Below are 21665 nucleotides of genomic sequence, written 5' to 3' on the forward strand. Positions count from 1 at the left end.
GCGGGGAACGGGGTCTTGGGTCAGTCATGACCCAGTCCGAGCACTGCTTGTCCTCCCACTGCTTTGGGAGGCGGGAGGAAATCGAAGCAGGGCTCGCTCACGATCGCTCTGTGATGGGACCCCCGCCGCGCCCCCCCCACCCCGAGAGGGAGACTGCAAGGCCACTGGCCGACTTCCTGGGGGTAAGTAGCTCACACTCCCCATCGCCGGCCTTTATAGAACTTCAAGTACTGACAGGGTGTCTCGACAGCACAAGTCCTTCCTGGCTTAGCAGTTTCCCAGGAGCACACTTCTCTCAGGACCTAGGACCATGCTGAGCCTGCAGACCGCCCGCCCTATGCTGGGGGACAGCGTGAGCTGGCCCTGCACTAGGAGTCAGTGCGAGCCCGGCCCTGCTCTGGGGGTCAGCGTGAGCCCGGCCCTGCACCGGGGGTCAACGCGAGCCCGGCCCTGCACTGGGGGACGGCGTGAGGACCACATCCCAGCTACTCCTGCCGCGGAGGGTGGAGGACCGGCCAGAGTTCTCCAGTTCGTGACGTCAGCGGGCTGACAGTCAGCAGGGGCACGTTCCGGAGCCCCGCTCACCATTATCGCGCATCCCTCAGGGCCGGGGATCCCAGCACAACACGGACAGCGTCTTCACCGCCACAGGGCTCTCCCAGCGTCTACACAGACAGCCTGCGCCCTGGCCCCCAAGTCCGATGCCGTGGGTCAGCCTGTCCACACTGACGGCAAACCTTGACTCTTCTATCCTACCCTCCCCACACCTGCCCTTCCTGCCCCCCCCCCCCCCCAGGATGACCCAGCCCTTCCTCCCTCTGCTGCTCCCGTGACCGCAGTCCCACTCAGGCCAGCCCGGGTCTCCACCACCCCTCTGCTCTCTCCGGATCCCACCCAAGCTCTGCCAGGCCACCTCCCAGGCCAGGAGAAGGCACACACCTTGCGACAGCTGTTTTCCCACACTCGGAGGACTTCCTTCCTCCTTCCTTTCGCCTCAGTTTCTACTGTGTTCCAGATGGCTCAGGTTGCCAGAAATCTGGCTGCTGGAATGGCTACTATCAGGGTTTAATCAGGGGACGTGCGGATACTATGTGGTCACAAATGTGACTTACAATGAAAGTCATAAGAGTGAGATGTTTCGTCTCATCCTCCTCAATGCTGTTCTCCTGGGACTTTCCAAATCCCTGAAATAATTATACTTGGTGCCCATACATTTCATGCAGAGTGTCTGTGTGGCCCTGGTATTACTTCCTCACCAAGTGGGTCTGTTTGAATGTAGAGACTAAAGCAGCTCAGCCCAGAGACCCTTGTGGGTGGGTCCCTGGACCGGCCGCCTCCGAGGGCACGTCAGGGCACGATGCCCCTTCCCGAGCCCTCGAGCGGGCACCGCCCCCTGCCTCGGGTGGCCACTGGCCACGGCCACGGATGCTACTTCCACGGTGCCGCTCTCCCAGATGCGATGGAAGGCCCTGGAAGGAACCCGACGCGAAGACAACAGGCTGGCTTGTGGCCACAGCCACCAGGCCTCCTTGGAGGAGGTTTTCTATTAAAGCAACAGCCGACACGTGGCTGTCGTCTCACTCCTCTGGCTCAGACCAGCCCATTTTTCCCACAGTCCCTCCAGGGTCCCCTGTAAAGACAGAGCCCTTGGAAGATCACCAGGCCCACCAGAGGGTCTGTACCACGTACACCACTGTGTGTGTGTGGCCTGGCCACCGTCCTCTGCCCGGTCTGGAGCCTCCCGGTGAAGGCCCCCGTGCAGACGGGGCCGGCCACAGGGCTGGATCCGGTTGACAGCCCCACCGCCGGAGTCCTGGTCACCGACTTTTAGCATAAAATGGCTCGATGGATGGCGGAGTGTGAATGTGGCTGCCGGGAAGGAGGGACTGACGGCTCCGGGACAGGGGCTGGGAGCTTGCTGCCCTGCCCTTCCCAGCACCGGGACGTAGGTGAGGCGGCCTGCACCAGCCCCCCACGCTGCCTCCCGGCTGTAAGGATCAGGATGGGTTGCGTGGGGTCCAGGAGCCTTTTCAGGGTGAAAGTCTGGGGTTTCAGGAAACTCAGATCTGACAAGAATGTAGCGACTGAGGCACGGCCTCTGCTTTGAAGTCCTTCACCACTAATGCTGAGCTGATGAGCGATGTCAGGAGCACTTCTCTGGCCCAAACGGTGCTGAGAAAGCCCGCGGCGTGGAGAAGTCTCCCCGTGTCACGACCCTGCGGGTGAGGCCTGGGCCGGGCGGGGTGGGGCACGGGGTGAACCCCGTCAGAGCGGACTGTCACCTCTCCGGAACAACACGCTGTTACTGGGTGTACCGCGTGCAGCAAAGACGGAGACAGCTCCGCCCTGAGCACTGGCCTTGGTTCTAGACTCACAGTGAATAATTCACGCAAAGCCCCCGCCCTTCTGGATCCGACACTCAGGGTTGGAGGGTGGAGAGAAAACAAGCCAGAAACAGACATTACAGATAATTCTGGATGATGAGAAATGCTACAAACACTGCAGAATGGGGTACCGGGGGTCTCAGACCTGAGGCCTGAATGACAGAGGAACAACCAGCCACGTGTAGAAGACACTGAAGGCAGAGGGAGTGGCCAGTGCAAAGGCCCTGAGGCAGGGCGGGAAAATGGGGACTGGCACAAGTGGCAGCCAAAGCACAGGCCAGGATCACAAAGGGTGGGTTCCAGAGACTCCGGATAGCTGTCTGGAGTTTGCTCCAAGCTCCTGGAGACAACCCTCCTGGGAGTCTCAGGCAGGGGAGGCTTGATCTGGCACATATTTCTGAGAAGCCACCTGAGGCTCCCGCGTGGAAAACAGCTTATACCAAAGGGCGCGTTGGGAGCAGAGACTGTGTGAAGCAGCCACAGTCTGAAGGTGGCGCTGGCCCAAACGCAGAAGGCGGACTTGGGCGCGGGCTTCAGGAGGGGCAACGGCGGATGGGCTGGACGTGAGGGGTCAGGCAAAGGGAGGAGCCAAGGGCGCCCTTCAATCGGGCAGACTGGCGGGTCCCCTGGAAGAAGCAGGCTTAACCAGAACCCAGCAGGAGGAACACATTCTCGAGTTCGGTTTTGTTTTATGAGCAGGCCCGTGGGTCGGGAATCAATACTTCCTTTATAGGAAAATGCAGTTTGAGACATCCATCAGAAAGTGCAGGTGCCCAGTAGGAAAGCAGATCCGTCAACGCTGAGGTCAAGGGAGGAACGGGCCCTGGAGACAAGGCTTAGTGAGTTACTATCCCCGAGAGGGTTTGGGACGCCAGAGAGGCCGTCTGGCACCCTGCAGAGCCCTGTGCACAGCGCCCCGCCCCCTAGGAACACCAGCAGGGGAGGAAAGTGCTTCCAGAAGGCGGGAGAAGGCCACTGTGCTTGGCATTTCAGAAAACAGCCCAGACGCCCACCAGCACCGGGACACCGGACGCATTATGCGGATTCCCACAAATGACGGAAGGCTTTACCTAAGGGACACGATTGCATTACAAGCACATGCATCCTGGTATGACTGAAACAAACAAACAAACAACAACAAAACCGTCATTTTGAGCAAAAAAGGCAATCACAGCAGAACGCGTGAATTATGATATTTACGTAAAATTCAAAAAAGCCTAAATTACATGACACACGTTTAGAGATAACACATACACAGGAAGCACGTTTCTAAAAACGTCAAAGCAACGACTGGCACACAGTCCAGAGTACTCGCCCCGGGGCAGTCAGGAGTCGAGGCTCCGGGGCACAGGGGTACGGAAACATCTACGTTCTCAGGCTCAAAGGGAGGTATTTGCGGGTGCTACTGTGTCGGCGTTCTTTCCGTGTGGCATAAACACACACGTGCTTTTGTATGTGCGATGGATCTCCAATTTTTCCTTTCAAACCGAGAGTGAACTTGAGCTAACAGAGCTGAAGAGTCAGGCATTTCTCAGGGTGGGTGGCAGGACGGGACCAGCCCCGGGGCGAAAACAGGCCAGGGGAGGACCTTCTCCAGAGCACACGCACTCGGGAGGACGCTGTTTGAGAGTTAAGGCCAAAGCAGCTTAGCCCAGAGACCCTTGCAGGTGGGTCCCTGGACCGGCCGCCTCCCTCTCTAGGGCACCTCAGGGTTCTAGGTCCCTTCCCGAGCCCTCGAGCAGGTGCCGCCCCCCTGCCTCCAATGGCCACTGGCCACGGATGCTGCTTCAACGGTGCCATTCTCCCAGATGCAGTGGGAGGGCCCAGGAAGGAACCGACGCAAAGGCGACGTGCCCGTGCTACGGTTTGTGGCCACAGCAACCAGGTCCTCCAGACCCCAGGCCCTCTGGGCCCCCGCCGTGGGACGTCCTTTCAGGAAAATCTGCACTTTATGTGTGCAAAGCTCATGTTGCCAACTTGGCCATTTGTAGCTGGAACCCTTGACCTGAGTTCACCGCGGATAGCACACTACACACAAAGCCCTTTTGTTTGTTCAAATCCAATACCTTTTCTGCTAAAAGCATCTCGATCCCTGTATCACAAACACGTACGTCTTTCTCACAGAAGCCAATGAGTCCCAGGCACTTTGGGGTGTAAGCAATTTCGTCGTGACGGTATTTCTGTCCCTGAAAGTCTCTAAAATGTTGATAGGTGTCATGACGTTTTTGATTACAGTGAAGGAGGAAACGATGCCTGGATGAAACAAGAAAAGGCTTCCTCCCCAGTCGCCAGGTCATTGTCATGAACCTATTTTAGCATCTGCACATGCCGCTAACGAGGAGAGCCACAGCCCCATGAAAGGCGGCGTGGCGGCTTTTCCTGGCTTGTCGCAGAGCTCGGGCGGAGCGTTTCTGATAGAAGAAAGAACAGTCACTTCCCAGCTGCTGTGTGGCAGGACAAAATGTGAAATTTAAACCACTAAATAGTTCTGGAAGCAAAAGAACAGGTGGTAAATGGTCTGCAAGGCAGATGGTGCTTTTTAATCGTTGTGTTCGATCGTCATCCGCTCGGCTAGCGACCGTAGCTATCACTCATATTTTACCTTTCTCACTCGAATGCTTGCAAAATGGTGGCAAAGGTTTAAAAATAACTACCATCATTCGTAAAAAAAAAAAAAAAAAAAAAAAAAAAAAATCAGTTCATTTATTTCCTCAAATAGGGACACCAGTGGAGCCCGGCTGCACCGTGGCCCCACGTGGCCGGAGGACAGAGGCTCCAGGCAGGTTGGGGGGGGGAGCCGGGGGCCGGGACAGCAGCCCTCCACTGGGTGCCTCATCCTCCCCAGAAACCCCAGGGTCTCCATAAATGGAACACAAGGTACATCTTTCCCCTACGCTCTAACACATAAAGGCCAGTATGAATGGAGGGAGGCAAGCTGCATTCAGCTGCAAGCCCACAGAGAGGCGACCGAGGACGCCCGCCTCTGCTGGCCCTCCAGCTGCCACACGCCCTCATCCAGGGGCCCTGCGCTGCCAGCATCGGGGACGGGACAGTCGTGTCTCCAGGCCCCCTTCCCCGCCCCGTGAATCACCCGTGACTTGGGAGCACCTGTGTGAGAAGCAGCCGATTGTGTGGCTGACAGAACTGTGGGTACTCAAGGTGCCCACGTGCGGTCTGCAGGATGGTCGCCCACGTCGGGAAGCCACCAAAGGATGCGGTGCCCAGAGCCACGGGTTCAGCAGACGCAGGTGGGGCCAGGAGGGGAGGACTTACAGGCCAGGGAGGGGGACAGACGAGTGACAGACGCCAGCGCACGGACTAGGGGATTCCCAGGAGTGCGCGGGCCCTGCGAAGAGCCACGGCCAGGACCCACTGAGCCGCACGAGCAGGCAGCAGTCTGGAAGGAAACAGCCGTTTGTGACTGGGGAGGAACAGCGCGTGGGGCTTTTCAAATACGGTGTCTCCCTCGAAACGTTAAACCACGTAAAAGGCACTTAACCAAGTGCGGCTCTTACGGCTGATCGTCTTTCCAGCCACAGCCTGTTTCCTTCAGGCTCCTTCAGTTACTAGGTCCCTGACTCTCCCAGGGGAGCCTAGTCACACGCTAGTGCAGGTTTTCACGCTTCGTCAAGTGCGGTTCTAGAATATAATCCAGGGTTTCCCAGCAGAAGCACTACCACCTTGGGCCGGACACTTCCGTATCATGGGGCTGCCCCGGGGGTTGTGGGGTGGGGAGTGTCCCCGGCCTCTGCCCCCAGACCCAGGAGCACCCCCCCCCCGACTTATAGTGACCAAAATCTGTCAAACCCCATACCTACCTCCAGGTGAGAACAGAAAGCTAACCCCTGTAGGGCCCCTAAGGCTCTCTGGCTTTCACGACCGAGCCAAGAGCATAACTAAAGTAGTCTAGCTCATTTACCGGATGGGAATGCTGTGAATAAAAACAAGGTTATTCATCTGCAGCTGAAGGAAAATTCCCACGCTTTTATGAAATCAGCTTCAATATGGAGCACGCTTCACAGACAGGTGTGTCTGTCTTCGTCTGTGAAATCTGCTTTGCTGGGGTTGCTGCTCTGTCTCCGCCCCGCTGGCCCCACCCAGCCCTGACGGGACACCTCCTCCTCCTCCCCCTGTCCCCGTGCCCCCCACCCCGTCACCTGTGTCAGGGGTGTTGGGAATGTCCCAGCTGGCCGCCTGAGCCTGCACCAAGAACGTCCTTCAACCTCACTGAACCTCACCGTACGGAGTTCCTGACTGTGGTTAAGACGAGTTCTGAGGGACGAACCGCTCAGGTGCCTCTAAGCTGCGTTTCCCAGAAAGCGTTCAGGGAAATTCTGGAAAGGCTTCACCCCAGCTATGGCCAGTGTCGCTCACTGATGTCAAGGGGACAACGCCAGCTCAACACTGCTAGGTGGTGTTATCTCGCCAGCACCCTGCTTTCCGGGGCGCCCAGGGAGGCCCACGCCCACACTGGCTCCAGGGAGGCGCACAGAGCTTAGCGGTCGCCCAGCGGTGCACAGAGCTGGGCGTCATGCGTCCGGACCAGCCCCCTGACTGTATTTCATTCCCCCCCCGCCCTTCGCCAGCCCCTCTGCGTCAGCGTGAGGTTTGGGGATCAATGCCACGGGCCGTTTGAGAAGCCATCTCTGGAGTGCCGCCCCTCCCTCCCGCTTTCCGACGGCACATGTTGGCAGTTACATACAAGACAATGTCGCCGTTGGTCTCCTGACTGAATACGCGTTACGGCAAATTTGATTACGGGGCCTTATAAAATGCAAACACAGAAAGACACCTAATTATTATGTCACTTTATAAATCATAGGAGGCATGGAGAGTGAAGCCACCCAGGGGCACGTGGGTTTTGGTTCTGAGATTAATTTTCTCAGAAAATACGAAGTCATCCTTAATGAATGCCAATGGACTGATGGATTTTAACTGAAATCTTGACACAACTGTAAATTATGTTCCACACAAGAGATTATTTATGTGTTTTATTTATTTTCCCCATCACACCCTCAATGCGTGTTCACTAACAGCCTAAAATAAGATTTTGTTCTTGAGAGTACAATGTCCCACCGACCAACTAATTTATCAAGCCGGTAGGGAAATACGGGCTCCAAAGGTCTAGTAAAAAGACGACATTAGACTTATCAAAACCAATGTCAGCAAACCAAAACGGGAAAAGAACGAAACTAGGTTTTCCTGTTTCTACCATGAACTTGGATGCGTGTGTGTGTGTGTCTCACAATCTAGTGATGCTTCCTATTAGCAATAACCTAGCAATTGATGATATTAATGCTAAAATTAGAATTCTAGCAGAGGACTAATATTAGAACACACAGAATATTTTTTAAATTTTTTTAAGAGAGAGAGAGAGTAGAAGCAGAGGAGGGGCAGAGAGAGAGAGAGAGAGAGAGAGAGAGGGAGAGAGAGGGAGAATCCCAAGCAGGCTCCACACTGTCAGCTCAGAGCCTGACACGGGGCTCAAACCCATGAACCGTGAGATCGTGACCTGAGCCGAAATCAAGAGTCAGACGCTCAACCGACTGAGCCACCCACGCGCCCCACCATTTTTACCCAGGTCTTATCGCATGCGGACCCAACACTGGAGTAGCAGTACCAGCTCTCAAGATTGAGTCCTTCCTAAAAGTCCTTCCGAATCAATGTTGTTCTTGCCACATTTAAGGGAAGGACCTGAGCCCGCGTCCACGGGTGGCTTGGACACACGGCCCGCTGGTCACCGTTAACGGACACACCTACAGCTGTGACCACACACGGACAACGGAGCTGCAGCCAGCCCAGGACTCGGAGCCCTCCGTCTCCCTCCTGAGCCCCTCAACACGCACCTGGGTTCCGCCGGGGACGGTGGAGTGCCTACCAGCCCCACGTCCGCCTCGAAGACCTTCCGGAAGAGGCGCGCAGCCGCAGTTAAGGAAACCAAGACCCTTCACGGCCACGCACGCCTCACGGTCAGCCCTGCGCCGCGGGGACCGCCCAAGCCCCCCACCCCTGTGCTCAGAAGGAGCCCAGCCGGCAGGCCCGGGGGAGGGCGCGGCCAGCACTGCGCGTCTCTGTGTGTCACAGACTCAGGCGCTTAGCTAGTTTCCGGCGTGCCGTCTTCGCTTCCTCCCGAGCCCCGTGCACCAAAACTGAAAACCTCCGGGGATCCTGACGCTGTGAGTCACTACGGTACTCCCCAGAGACCCTTGGTAAAGGGAAGCCTCGTCTGTCCAGACGGAGACTTCGAGCTAGGCTTTACAGCAGAAAAAGCCCCGCTTGGCCTAGCAAGAGCTTCTTCAAAGGAACCAGGGTCCATCTGTGCAATCTGACGACGAGCAGCACCCGTACGACCGCTACCGACTGTCCCTGCCTGGGGGGCCGCGGGCACGGGAGTCCAGGGCTCTGCGGCCGGAGGCAGGCGGCTCCTGCCGGCTCCCCACACCGTGAGCTCTGGACCAGCTCCAGGCGCCGAGCGCCCGTGCTCTGTGCTTACCGGAGAAGGGGGCAGTCCGCAGGGGTATTTTGATGGGGGCCAACGTCAGGAAGTGGCAGGGCTGCGTGCTGGGGGGGGACGGGCCCCCAAGTCCCTCGGGCTCCACAGACAGCACGGCGGCGGCGGCGATGGCAATGGTGGGGCTGCTGCCGACGGGCTTGAGGCTGTCGGGACCACCACCTGCAGAAGAGGGACAGGGAGGTCAGCCCGGAGGTGCCCGGTGGCCGCCAGAGATTGGCACCGCCTCATCGGGCCACACTCGAGCGCCCAGAGAACATGAGCAGCCCACACCCCGTTCTCGGAAGCCGATACCCCAGAAACACATGGGATGGTTCCCGACCTGTCACAACGCAACGTCGACTGGGCACAGAGCACACGCACGCTGCTGTGCGACGCATGCTGCTGTGCGCCGGGGCTGCTGGTGACAAGGTCACAGTGACTCGGAGCCGCGAGAGGGCCTGGGAGGGGCACGGAAAGGCGGGCGGCGGGCCCGGAGCGGGACGCAGCTGTGGGTCGGCGTGGGGAGGCTCAGCTGCTCCCCGAGGCTGCCACCTGCGCAGCCTCTGCGGCGGAGAAACTCGATACCCCCGTCAGCCTGGATGGCTCCTCGTGAGGGGTCGGGCCCCAAACCTGGAATTCAGGCCGTCTGTTGTCTGTCCTGACGTAACTGGAAAACTGTGACAGTTTGCTTCTGTCTGTGCCTTTCCTGTAAAGTTTTATTTATCATTTATTTATTTATTTTTATTTTTACATTTACATCCAAGTTAGTTAGCATCTAGTGCAATAATGGTTTCAGGAGGAGATTCCAGCGATTCATCCCCTACACACAACACCCAGTGCTCATCACAACAAGTGTCCTCCCTGATGTCCCTTCCCCCACGTAGCCTATCCCCCCACCCACCACCCTCCAGCAACCCTGTTTGTTCTCTGTATTTAAGAGTCTCTTTGTTTAGTCCCCCTCCCTGTTTTTATGTTATTTTTATTTCCCTTCCCCTATGCTCATCTGTTTTGTTTCTGTAAAGTCTTTTGGTCCCTAAAATAATTGTGGTTTCTAAGAAATATTCTGCAGCTACCAGCTTACATTGATGGTTCCAGTTCTGGAAAGCAGTTTGGAAACATGTTTTTAAAATGTTAATACAGGGGCGCCTGGGTGGCGCAGTCGGTTAAGCGTCCGACTTCAGCCAGGTCACGATCTCGCGGTCCGTGAGTTCGAGCCCCGCGTAGGCTCTGGGCTGATGGCTCAGAGCCTGGAGCCTGTTTCCAATTCTGTGTCTCCCTCTCTCTCTGCCCCACCCCCGTTCATGCTCTGTCTCTCTCTGTCCCAAAAATAAATAAACGTTCAAAAAAAGAAAATTAGAAAAAAAAATAAAAAAAAAATAAAATGTTAATACAGATCACAACTTTTGATCTAATGTTTCCCTTCCTATAACCCGCCCACATGTCCAACGCCTTCAGATAAAGGTTTGTAGTGAGAAATTAGAAATACCAGCAAAGGGCAGGTGGTTGTATAAACAACGGTGCATCCACTCAGTGAGACACTGAACGGCCAGTACAATCACACAAGGAGAAACACTCAGTGCCACAGGGGACGACCCACAACATGCTCAGTAAATAAAGCAAATTACAAAATCATTTCTATTTCTACACCATTCAGTCAACAAATCTTTATTTCGTTGACTAGATGCCAAGCATATTCTAGCTCTTAGGGACGGAGCAGTGAACCAAACAGATAGAAGACCTGCCCTCAGGGACCACACCTCCCAGGTAGGGACGATACAAGGAATACGCTTTCCTTGTTTATTTGCTTTGTGTTACAGGTTGATGGGCACAATGCCGAAAAGTAAAGCAGGGAGAAAGGATTGGGAATTGGTAGGTGGGTTTCATCTTCACACGGCGTTGTCAGGAAGGGCTGCCCTGGGACAGGAACCCATAGGTGACAGCCTGCAGGAGGCAAGAGGGGACAAGCAGGCCAGGGAGAGGTGAGGATGTGCGAAGGCCCTGAGGCAGGCGCCTAGCCATTGTGTTCCAGAAGCCGCAAGGTGATCAGGGAGGTGCAGCGGAGGGGCAGAGATGAGAAAATGTGAGTGGGGGTGGGGTGTGGGGGTCGGAGCGTCAATGACGGGAGGGTATGATGCGGAGTGGGGGGCATGCGCTGACTTCCATTTTAATGCATCGTCCCGGGTGCTTTGTTGGCAACAGACAGAAGAGGGCAAGCTGGGTTCTGGCTGCCCTCTGCCAGGCCCTCCTGAGTCTGTCTTCGTTTCTGTCTTTCCGTATTTTTCACATTCCCTTTGACGGGCATATACAAGTTTTACAAATTTAATTTTTATAGAGTAGTTTCAAGTTTATGGAAAACTTGAGCAGCAAGGACGGGGAGCTCACACATATCCCACCGCACCCAGCGTCCCTATCACCCCGTCTCCTGCTAGCTGCTGCCACTGAGGAGCCAACACTGATACACTGTTATGAAGGAAAGCCCCTGGTGTAGAGCAGGGTTCACTGTTTGTGCCGCACACGTGCGAGTCATAACGTCATGTGCTCACCTCCACCCTGTCGCACAGAAGGGTCTCACCGTCCTAAAATCCTGTGCTCTGCCTGTTCATCCCTCCTCCCACCCCACCCCTCAAGACCACAGATCATCTTACTGTCTGTGTACTTTTGCCTTTTCCAGAATGTCTTATATTTGGAACCACACGTTACGTAGCCTTTTTAGACTGGCTTTGTCCACGTATCGACGTATCTTTGACGTCTGTCTTTTCATGGCCAAGATAGCTCCTTTCCTCTTATCACTGGACCACATTCCACTGTTTGGAAGGACCACAGGTTACTTATCCATCACCTGCTGAAGGAAATCTTGGTGGCTTCCAAGTGTTCACAATTATGAATAAAACAGCTATAAACATGTGTGAGAACGCGAGTTCTCTATTTGGGCAAATACCAAGGAGTGCGCCCGCTGGACCGTGCGGTACGGCAACATGTAGCTCTGTAAGAAACCGCCAGACGGTCTCTCAAAGTGGCTGCACCATTTTGCATCCCCAGCAGCAGCGAACGAGAGCTCCTATTGCTGCTCATGCTCGCGAGCCTTTGCTGTCAGTGTTCTTCTGGATCTTGGCCGCTCTGACAAGGGTGTTGTGGTATGTCCTCATTGCCGTGTATGGAGTTACAGAAAAAAAACCAAAAAACCACTGTCCTGAATATATGATCTTACTTGATAATAAAAGCCCATTATAGAAACTTTATAAGATGGAGTGAATAAGCATATCAAAATGTCCCCGCGGCCTCCCCAGCTGAGCACCACTGGTCTTCTGTTTTGCAGGAATCAGCAGCTTCCTGGCCACGTGGTCCGGCCACCGTCACAGCGCAAGCACAGCTTTGTCGCGAGCTTTACAAAATGAACACTTCCCCTACCATCAAATGGCTCACCCACGTCCAATTAGTAATCGGGGTCTTGTCTTCCAGGTACTAGGCCTGACACTCCAATTTGCCGTATTCACTACTATCCCCCGTCCTAACAGACATTGCCTCCTGTAAAGAAACATGACATAAATGACGGTTTGCCAAAAAAGTTCATTTCTGCATATATTGTTCTAGGACAGATGTTCAGGGTCAAAACAGTGTATTTTTGGGTGCATGTATCACTTTAATGAGGTAGTCGACTTTTGTGGAAGTCGACACACCGCGGAGGCCTCTGCAAATGTTTCTTATTAAGTGTGGCTTCTCTCCCTCGGGATCTATACGTTGAGATGCTCTCACCAGAGGTGTTTAACCACCTATTTGCGCTGCTCAGAGACAGACCTGCCGGTGTAACTCAGCACCAAGTTCCATGGCCTCGGGGACGTGTTGCCTGGCAAATCTGTCTAATAAACTCAACCTGTTCTTTACAATGAGGATGACCTCTTAGCAATAAATGCCAAAGCAACTGCTGATGTTCTCAAAGAAGCAGAGGCTAAACGCAAGAGCGTTTTGTAGATGAAAGCGTGGGGACGTTTACATTATCGCGTGACTTTGTTGTCAGGAATAATACGTCGCTTCCTGATTTCAAGCTATACTATGAAGCTCTACTCACAAAAACAGTATGGTACCGGCATAAAAGCAGACAAATCGGCCAATGGAACAGAACCAAGAGCCCAGAAACAAACCCAAACATAAATGGTCGACTAACATTTCACAAGGGAGCCAAGAACACTCAGTGGAGAAAAGATGGTCTCTTTAGTAAGCGGTGCTGGAATAACTGGAGAAATGAACCTGGACCCCTATCTTTAAAAAATTTTTTTGATGTTTATTTATTTTTGAAAGAGAAAGAGACAGACAGTGGGGAAGGGACGGAGAGAGGGAGACACAGTATCCGAAGCAGGTTCCAGGCTCTGAGCTGTCAGCACAGAGCCCCATGCGGGGCTCGAACCCACAAACTGAGAGATCATGACCTGAGCCGACATCAGACGCTCAACTGACTGAGCCACCCAGGCACCTCTAAATTGTTTTTAATGTCTATTTGTTTTTGAGAGAGGAAGAGAGAGAGAGACAGAGAGACAGAGTTCAATGGGGGGAGGGGCAGAGAGAGAGAGGGAGACACAGAATCTGAAGCAGCTCCAGGCTCCGAGCTGTCAGCACAGAGCCCGACGTGGGGCTTGAACCCACAAACCACGAGATCATGACCTGAACTTCACCAACTGAGCCACCCAGGCGCCCTGGAACTGGACCCATATCTTACACCACTCACAGAAATTAACTCCAAGTGGATTAAAGACAGAAACATAAGGCCTGAAACCATGAACCTAGAAGAAAGCAGATGTTTTGGAAATCGTACCTAAAGGTCAATCAATGTGAACAAAACCAGCAAGCGGGACCATGTCAAACAGCAAGACAAATCATCAACAAGGTGAAAAGACAACCTGCAGAATGGGAAAAACAGTCATTTGCAAACCGTGTATCTGATAAGGGGCTTATATCCAAAATATATATTAAAAGAAATATAGCTCCTACCGCTCAACAGCAAACGAATAAAAATCCCAAATGATGCAATTTAAAAATGGCAAAGGATCCCGATGGAAGTTTCTCCAAAGAAGATACATGAAAGGCCAACAGGTATGTAGTGAGGTGCCCCACACCACTCATCACCAGGGAAATGCAAACCTGAACGACAATGAGGCATCGCCCGCACCTGTTAGAACGGTCATCAACCCCAGATAAGATGGCAGGTGCCGGCGAGGATGTGGAGAAAAGGGAGCCCTCCTGCGCTGCTGGTGGGCATGTAAGCTGGTGCGGCCACTGAGGAAAACAGTGTGGAAGGCCCACCAAAAACTTACACATAGAACTACCCTGAGATCCAGCAACCCCACTTCGGGGAATTATCCCCAAAGGTAGCGAAAACGCTAATTCACGGATCTATGTGCACTCAAACCCCGACTCACAACAGCCAAGACACGGAGGCCACCCAAGTGTCCGTCGATGGATGAATGGATGAAAAAAATCGTACATAATAGACTGTTAGTCATAAAAAAAGAGGAAATGTTATCATTTGTGACAACATGGATAGACTCTGAAGGCATTATTCTAAGTGAGATCGTTCAGAGAAAGACACGTGCCACATGATTTCACCTATATGTGGAATCTTAAAAACTACAAAAATAAAAACAAAAAACCAAACTCATAGAAAGAGATCAGTCCTGTGGCCAAAGAGGCAGGGGGTGGGGGAGGGGGAAGTGGAGGGAGGTGTCAAAATGTAAAAGTTCCAGTTATACTATAAACACGTGCTGGGGACCTCACGGACAGCGTGGCGACCGTGGCTGACACCGATGTACGATTTATAGGAATGTGGTTAAAAGAGTAAATCCTGAGTTCTCATCATACGGAAAAAAAAAAACGTTTTCTTTCTTTCTTTTCTTTGTGTTGTCTCTATATGAGCAGGTGGGTGTTAGCGGAGGCTATCGTGGTGACCATTTTACAACAGATGTAAATCATGCCAATGTGCCGTACGCCTTAAGCCTATGCAGTATGTCAATTACTTCTCAATAAAACTGAAAAAAATGAGTCCATCACAAAGGAACACTAGTAAGTTAACCTGAGCTGCCTCTTCAAAACACAAAAACAGCTTGGAAAGATATTTTTTAACCTGCTTTGAATTCACTTGGTTACATATGAAAACGCAGCCCTCTCCAGGTCACAAAATCGACTGATTAATATCAGTGAAGTCAGGACGTTAATAACCAACATCGGCAAAACGATGGTCATAATTGGTGGGTGGGATGGAAAGGAGGCCTGGTCTTCCCGCGGCAAGGGTTTGGCCAGGCTCCAGGAGGCGGAGTAACGTGCGAACTCACCGTGTGACACACGAACCAGGTGGCCGGTGTGACGGAGCAGAACGCGCAGCCCGCCTCCAGCACGCCGGGAGCGCGCGCGTGAGCCCGGGCACGCATGCGCGTGTGTGGAGGAGCCCCCGCGGGCGGGCCGCGCATGCGCCTGTGTGAAGGAGCGTGTGCGCGCCTGCACGTGTGTGGACGAGCCCGCGCGAGCGGGTCGCGCATGCGCCTGTGTGGAGGAGCGTGTGTGCGCCTGCGCGTGTGTGAAGACCTGCGTGCAGGAGGAGCCCAGGCGGGCGGGTGCTGGAGAACGGTTACAGGTGAGCGCGCGGTAACAAAATCCCGCGAGCCCAGCTTCGGGAGGCAGTTGGCAGCTTTGTGTTTTTCCTCTCGGTTTCGTTTCCCGCACCCCTCGGCCGGGCATTTACCAAGCATCTCTACCTGCCAGACTGCGCCCAGCTTGCGGCTGGGAAGACGGCCGGATGCAAACAGATAAGCGCCCGCAGGTGCCTCCTGCCCATGGACACCGGCCGGCAGGTGCGCGGAGCCAGTGAGAGCCCCGGGACGCCAGCTGCTCCCCCGAGGAATGCCCCTTGAGCCACGTCTTGGAAGATGAGCAGGCACTGGATAAATTGTGTCGACTGATAATAATTATCATAACTTGCTTTCCCCAAAGGACTGCAGAGAATCCCTTAGTTGAGTAAATAAACAGTGAGATAAGAAGTCCAGCCAAAAGAAAACTGCTAAGCCAGCTAAAAGATAAGCCAGGAATGCTATCCCATAAGGATTACTTATAAAAAAAATCAACGTTTTAAGCAGAACCGTAATTAACCGTGAGCTCTGCTTGAGGACGGGCTGAGGCGAGTGCAGGCCCGCCGCTGGGGGAGCTCCGGGGGCCAGGCCCTCGGCCCCAGGCTGCTGTTTCATCACTGTTCCCACTGTCTACCTCCTTCTCTGACTCCCAACTTGCAAAAGAGCTCTGTTTGCATGTTTTATTCCCAGTAGTCCCTCTAGTACCGCATGAAGGAGAAATTCTCCTGTCTTTGTTTGTGGCCAGAGACAGCGGGGTGGGCGAGGCTGAAGGAACTTCACAAGGGCACCTGAACCCCAGAGCGGGTGTGTCTGACCCGAATCCCCCTGCGGGGCTGGCGCCGGGGCCCCACCTGGCTGGCCATGGGCAGTCTGAGACACGTGGTGGACAGCAGCGGCTGGACGCCTTCCTCCTTTGCTGGCCGGAGCCCACCGGGGGCCACACGCACAGGGAGCCCTTGGTCATGGCTGACGCGCTGGCTTACTTAACCCAACACCGGCCTCAGGACCCTGGAGGGCAGGCGGGCTCTCGTCATCAGCTGTGCTCACAGGCAGACTGGCTGTGGACACCCTTCCAGAAGCTTCCTCCCAAACCGGAAGTCAGCCAGCAGCTGCATTTTGCTTTTCTCAGGACTGGACAAGGAAACGAGAAAGGTTGGTGGCCGTGGGAGCCGGGACGTGGGAGCCTGACGTGGTCAAGGAGTCTAGAACCTCCCAGTGCAGGTACACGTTCTAGGTACGCACTCGGTTCAGTTGGCACTTTCTGTCCTGGTCCCCGGGTCTTACCTCTGCTCCAGGCGTGCTCTTGGCCCACAGGGCCTCAGCTGCATCCTGCAGACCAAAGCAGGGGCAGGCGGTGCTGGAGGGGACGCACCCCTGCTCTGGGCCTCCAGCCACCCTGCAGAGGGATGCGTCACAGAGTCACCAAACACGAAGTTGGGGTTTGAACCGCCAGTGGGTTGCAGAGTAGATAAAGGCTAACCGGTTAGCTTCTGCGTCTTCTCGGAACAGGAGGCAGGCAGCGCACACGTCGTGTGTCTGTGAGAGCGCCCGCAGAGGCGAGGGCCCCTAGGTATCCAGAACACAGAGGGTGCAGAGTAAACAATGGGAGGCTGGCAAGTCCTCGGAGGAGGAAACCTCGCCTGACAAATGCCAGCTGCTGCCTTCTCTGTGCTGAGCCACACATTCCAAAAAATAAACAATCATTAGTTTATTATGTCTATTTAGCAAATGATTTCAGCTCCGGTGGAAATCCTTCAGGCGATATATCTACCAACTGGTAATTATTTCTGCAAAAACGACTGTTCGGTGAGAGCGGTGACTTCAGGCTCCTGGTGTGTGTACATGGTGCTCACGGAGGCAAGTCCGGGGACTGCAGCGGGCAGAGGGGAAGGACGCAGGGCTCGGCCTCGAGGCTCCAGCTGCCATCGCCCTTCCTGGCCCCTGAGAGCCTGGACACTCAGCTCCCGGGAGTGAGGACATCCTCTTAGCAGGATGATGATGGGCTCTGTGCATCCACATGATAAGCCAGCTTTTCCTGAGGAGCTGAGTCAGAGCTGGGTGGCATTTTGTCTCCTTGTATCAACACTCGGGTGCCATGGTGAATGTGGACCTATAGAGACCCCATCGACATCTCCAGTCTCCCCCCAACATTCTGCCTTGTTATCTTGGGTGAAGCTGGGCAGACTCAGGATCTCGGAGTCAAGCCCACAGCTGTGGGTGCAGAACTTGAAAATCCACGGTGGTGCTCTGAGCCCCACCCCCTGATCGTATGATGAAAGTTGTCCATGGATCTTGGATCCTGGCACTGAAGGGGCCACCAGCCCAGATGAATTCAGCTCCTTCTCACAGCTACGGGGACCCTCTGGGTCTCCTCCCAAGGAGCTAAAGAGCAGAAGGTGTGGCTTTGACACGTGTGTCTCTACCAGGGACACCTGACGATGGTTGTTCAGAACGTTCACTGGATCCCAGTGCATCTATATGAATGAGCACCCCATCCCCCAGTGGACAGAAGCCCGAATTCCTAATCACTGAGTTAACCCCCCGGGAGCAGGAGCATGGAATTAGGTCTCCTAGCCTGGGTGCTGCAAACGGTACAAGACAAGGACAGATGAGCTATTTAATGCTAACAGGGTGGCAAATTCACTTCGCTTTGTGCATCAATTTAGAAATACTAACTTGTTTTATTTTTATGATGTCATGTAACTTGGTACACAATAACATGAAAATTCATTTTATTAAAACCAGAGATTAATTATACTACCCCAAAGAACAAATTGCCACTAATACTGGGTAATCTAAATGTCCTGATTGTGGCAATAAACTGAGTCAGGGAAGGAAAGGAGAAGAGAGATCAGGGTGGCAATTTGCTTAAGAAACAACGGACCGTCTAATGGTAGCTTCTACTGAACGCCGTGAGCCCAGGCCTCCGCTCTGGGCCAGCACCTCCCACGGCAGCCGCTCTCTGGAACCCCAGTGCCATCACAGGAAGGAGGTGATGATGGCCGGCCAAGCTGAACCCAAGGGCTGGCTCGGCAGAGCGCCTGGCCTGCTCTGGACTCACTTGCCATCAGAACACCCAGGACCCAGGCACCCCTACCACACACACAAATTCCTTGGGGGTGGGGCCGTACCTGTAAGACATGCCCAGGTACTGTGCACGCAGTAGGTGCTTAATGGATGCATGCCAATCAAGCGGCTCCGAGACAGCATTTGTCTCCTGAAGGACTCACTCCATAAGTGGCTTATCGGGTTTCATGGGTCCATACGGACTTGTGAGTCTACTGCTGAGAGGAGCCCGCCTTTGGGGGGCCGACGGTGCACACTGTCCCTAAAGGCAGTGCGTTTTCCTGTGGAATGCAGTGGCTTTGGTGAAAGATTAACCTTTCGCCTAAAAATAAATGTATTTACATTTCCGACAGGAAGCCTGAGGTTTTGCTGACCTTGAAGCAGGACAAAATCTTATTTGTTTGCACGACAACAAAAGTTGTGTGAAGGGTTCTTTAATGCGTTAAGCAAAACTATGCTGTTTATCATCAGGCAGCTGTTTCAACCCACTTCACTATGCTCAGCGCACACATGATTTACACTCACCTCTTACCTGACTCATAATATCCCCTGGCAGTCATAAAGCACAGGAAATTATTCTCAGCCCGTGTCTCTCTCTTCAGAGACACATTTAGACAGCGATGCCATCAACCAGCTGACGAGTTTTAGGAACCTTCCTGCTTTGCTGCGTCTATCTTCATTATGAAATTAAGATGATTGAACGCCTCATAATGGAGACACCAAATATGCCTTTCCCCTCACCACCTGCCACGGTGGTTTTGTCCCCTGAACTTCCCCAGGTAGATGCATGCGGCTGTTCACTTGCAAGACGGCTCAGGAAGGTAGGTGGGGCGTTCACGGATCACGCCAGGGTGACCGTGTCCACACTGACTACTCTTTTCCTCGCGACCCAAGCACCGTCCCTAAACACAGCCTCTGGAGCAGGGTTCCGTACACATCCCCGATGACACACGGTACCTGAGAATGAACATTTTAAGACAGAAACTTTCAGAAAAATGTTCTCACCATATGCTGCCGCTGCTGAAAGATGCCGTACGGGATTCATGTTTCCGTTATGGCAAAATATGGTACAACCACATCTGTCCTTGAAGAATCGATACCCCAAGTGAGACGAGAGTATGAGTTTTCAGAATCCAGGCGCAGGTAGAAATAAGGGTAATCACAGTTCTGCTCACACCGAGACTGCAGGGAACGGGAGGATTCACGGGGCCATTCTCAGAACTTCCGCTCCTGCAGCCCACACGCTGACCGCAAAGGACAAAAGGGACTTGAAATCAGCAGGCTTGTTACAGAGATTGTGAAAGATACGGAGGAGGTTTTAGTCCACTTTTGAACCCTGGCCCCTGAATCACGAGGACCCTTGGTGGCAGGTGTGTGCCCGCCCCAGAGCCCCAACAACAGCCCCTGTCACGGAGCCACTGCAGCTACAGGGATGGGCGGCAAGGACCTCCTGCAGGAGGTGAGGTGGTGGCTGGGCCAGGCGCCAGTGACACAAGGGCCGCTCTCTGCTTCTTGCCACGAAGGTCGGTGTTCCCCGTGGCCGTGTTCATGCACTGCCTTAGCGGACCATACTGAGCACCTCAGGGATGGCCTGCCTCATCCGGGGAGCAGTGGCTAACAGCCAAGGGCAGGGTTTATGGTGCAAAGTCAGGCGCTGGCTGGGCTGGGCAAGGATGTGAGGAAAGGACACAGAGGCCTGGGCACTCTTCCGTAAAAGGGCCGGGCAAGGAGGCTGGTCCCAGAGGTCACATCTCAGCAGATCTTAAGGAAGCAGCAGGCGGTGAGCTACAAGGATTTCTGGAGGAAAGGCGATCCAGGAGGAGGGAACAGCAGTTGCAAAGGCCATGAGGCAGGTGCTTGAAAAGTGGAGGAAGCCAAAGGGGCAGGGGCTTCCTGGGAGGTGGGGAGAAGTGACAGAGGGTGAGCGGGGACCACCATGCGCTTTGGGTTTCATTCCCCATGTGGATGGGGGCTTTGCTCACTTGCCAAGGCTCAGGCTGAAGAAAACGCTAGAAAGCTTCACAGACGCTCCCGGAGAGAAGCCGAGAGAACCAGGCTGCTCAGGAGGCCACATGCAGTGGCCACTGGCTGCACCCCGCCCCACAGGGCCCCAAGGGCTTCGACTGGGGACCCTGACCCCACAACTCCAAGCCTGCGGTCTTGGGAAGGACCTGAGCTCCCAGAGCCTGCATGGGTCACCTGTCTGTAACACACACCTCCGCGGGGTCACATCTGTGCAGTGCAGGCAGGGCGCCCCACCCCCACCCCCAAATTATCTCCACACCTGAGCCCCTGGGGTCTTTTCAACACTCACAGCTGACCACACTCCTGCCTCCAGGCTGCCCCGAGAGAGGCCGTCAGGTCCCTGAAGGCTCAGGCTCTGTCCTGCCACAGGAGCTCTGCCTGGTCACCCCGATGGTTTCCCATGTCCCCCTTCATGATGACCCACCCCCTCTAGTCCCCACACACTTCCCACCTCCCCACCCCTCCCCCCACATACCAAACATTGTCAGCTGCGCACGCACTTATGAGTTCATCCCCTGAAAGCCTGTCTCTCTCGCAGCCTCAAAGCATAACGGCCAGGAGACCTTGGCCGGCTGGTTTAACAATGCCCTTCCAGAACCTGGTCTGGCCTCACGGCAGCACCAAGTGTCCCCAGACACTGTGGCGTCCACAGAGCCTGTGTGAGGAGCCGGTGACCAGTTCCCCTTATAAAGCGGTATGAACTGCACACAGTTCATGCTCAAGTAAAAACGGGTCATCGTCCTTGCAAGTTTCAGGTGTTGCAAACATGTGCTGCCTTCACAACGGGTCGGAGGGAGGGAGGGGGGACAAAAGGAAGGCAGAGGCATGCAGGTAAGCAGGAACATGAGATGCTTGGTGTACTGTATTGTCATAACCACCATTCCTATGTGTAAATCCCAGGCATCGCGGGATTTGATGTGCCTTGACTTCTTATGACCAAAGCACTCCCAGGAGGGGCCAAAGAAACTCAGTACCATCATTGACAGGAGCAAAGCGCACAAGCCCTGGAAGAAATGACGTTTGGCGAGATAGATGTGTGCCACGCATGTGACAGCACCCGAAGCAGAGAAGACCATGGTCACATCA

At 54.3% G+C, this 21665-nt stretch overlaps 1 protein-coding gene and 1 long non-coding RNA gene across 2 annotated transcripts in view; one reads left to right on the top strand and one right to left on the bottom strand.

Moving 5' to 3' along the window:
* TCERG1L (transcription elongation regulator 1 like) overlaps positions 1-21665 on the bottom strand; it is a 195287-nt gene that overhangs the window by 145338 nt on the left and 28284 nt on the right. The window contains exon 4 of the mRNA XM_086681204.1: positions 8878-9057. Coding sequence (XP_086537330.1) covers positions 8878-9057 — 180 coding nt within the window. The remainder of the gene's footprint in view (positions 1-8877; positions 9058-21665) is intronic.
* LOC147576242 (uncharacterized) lies at positions 15465-18904 on the top strand. The gene is made up of 2 exons (XR_015241931.1): positions 15465-16640; positions 17214-18904. It is a non-coding gene; the product is annotated as an uncharacterized LOC147576242 (long non-coding RNA).

This window comes from Puma concolor, chromosome D2 (genome assembly GCF_028749965.1).
Source record: "Puma concolor isolate L17-30 chromosome D2, mPumCon1.1.hap2, whole genome shotgun sequence".
Taxonomy (NCBI): Eukaryota; Metazoa; Chordata; class Mammalia; order Carnivora; family Felidae; genus Puma; species Puma concolor.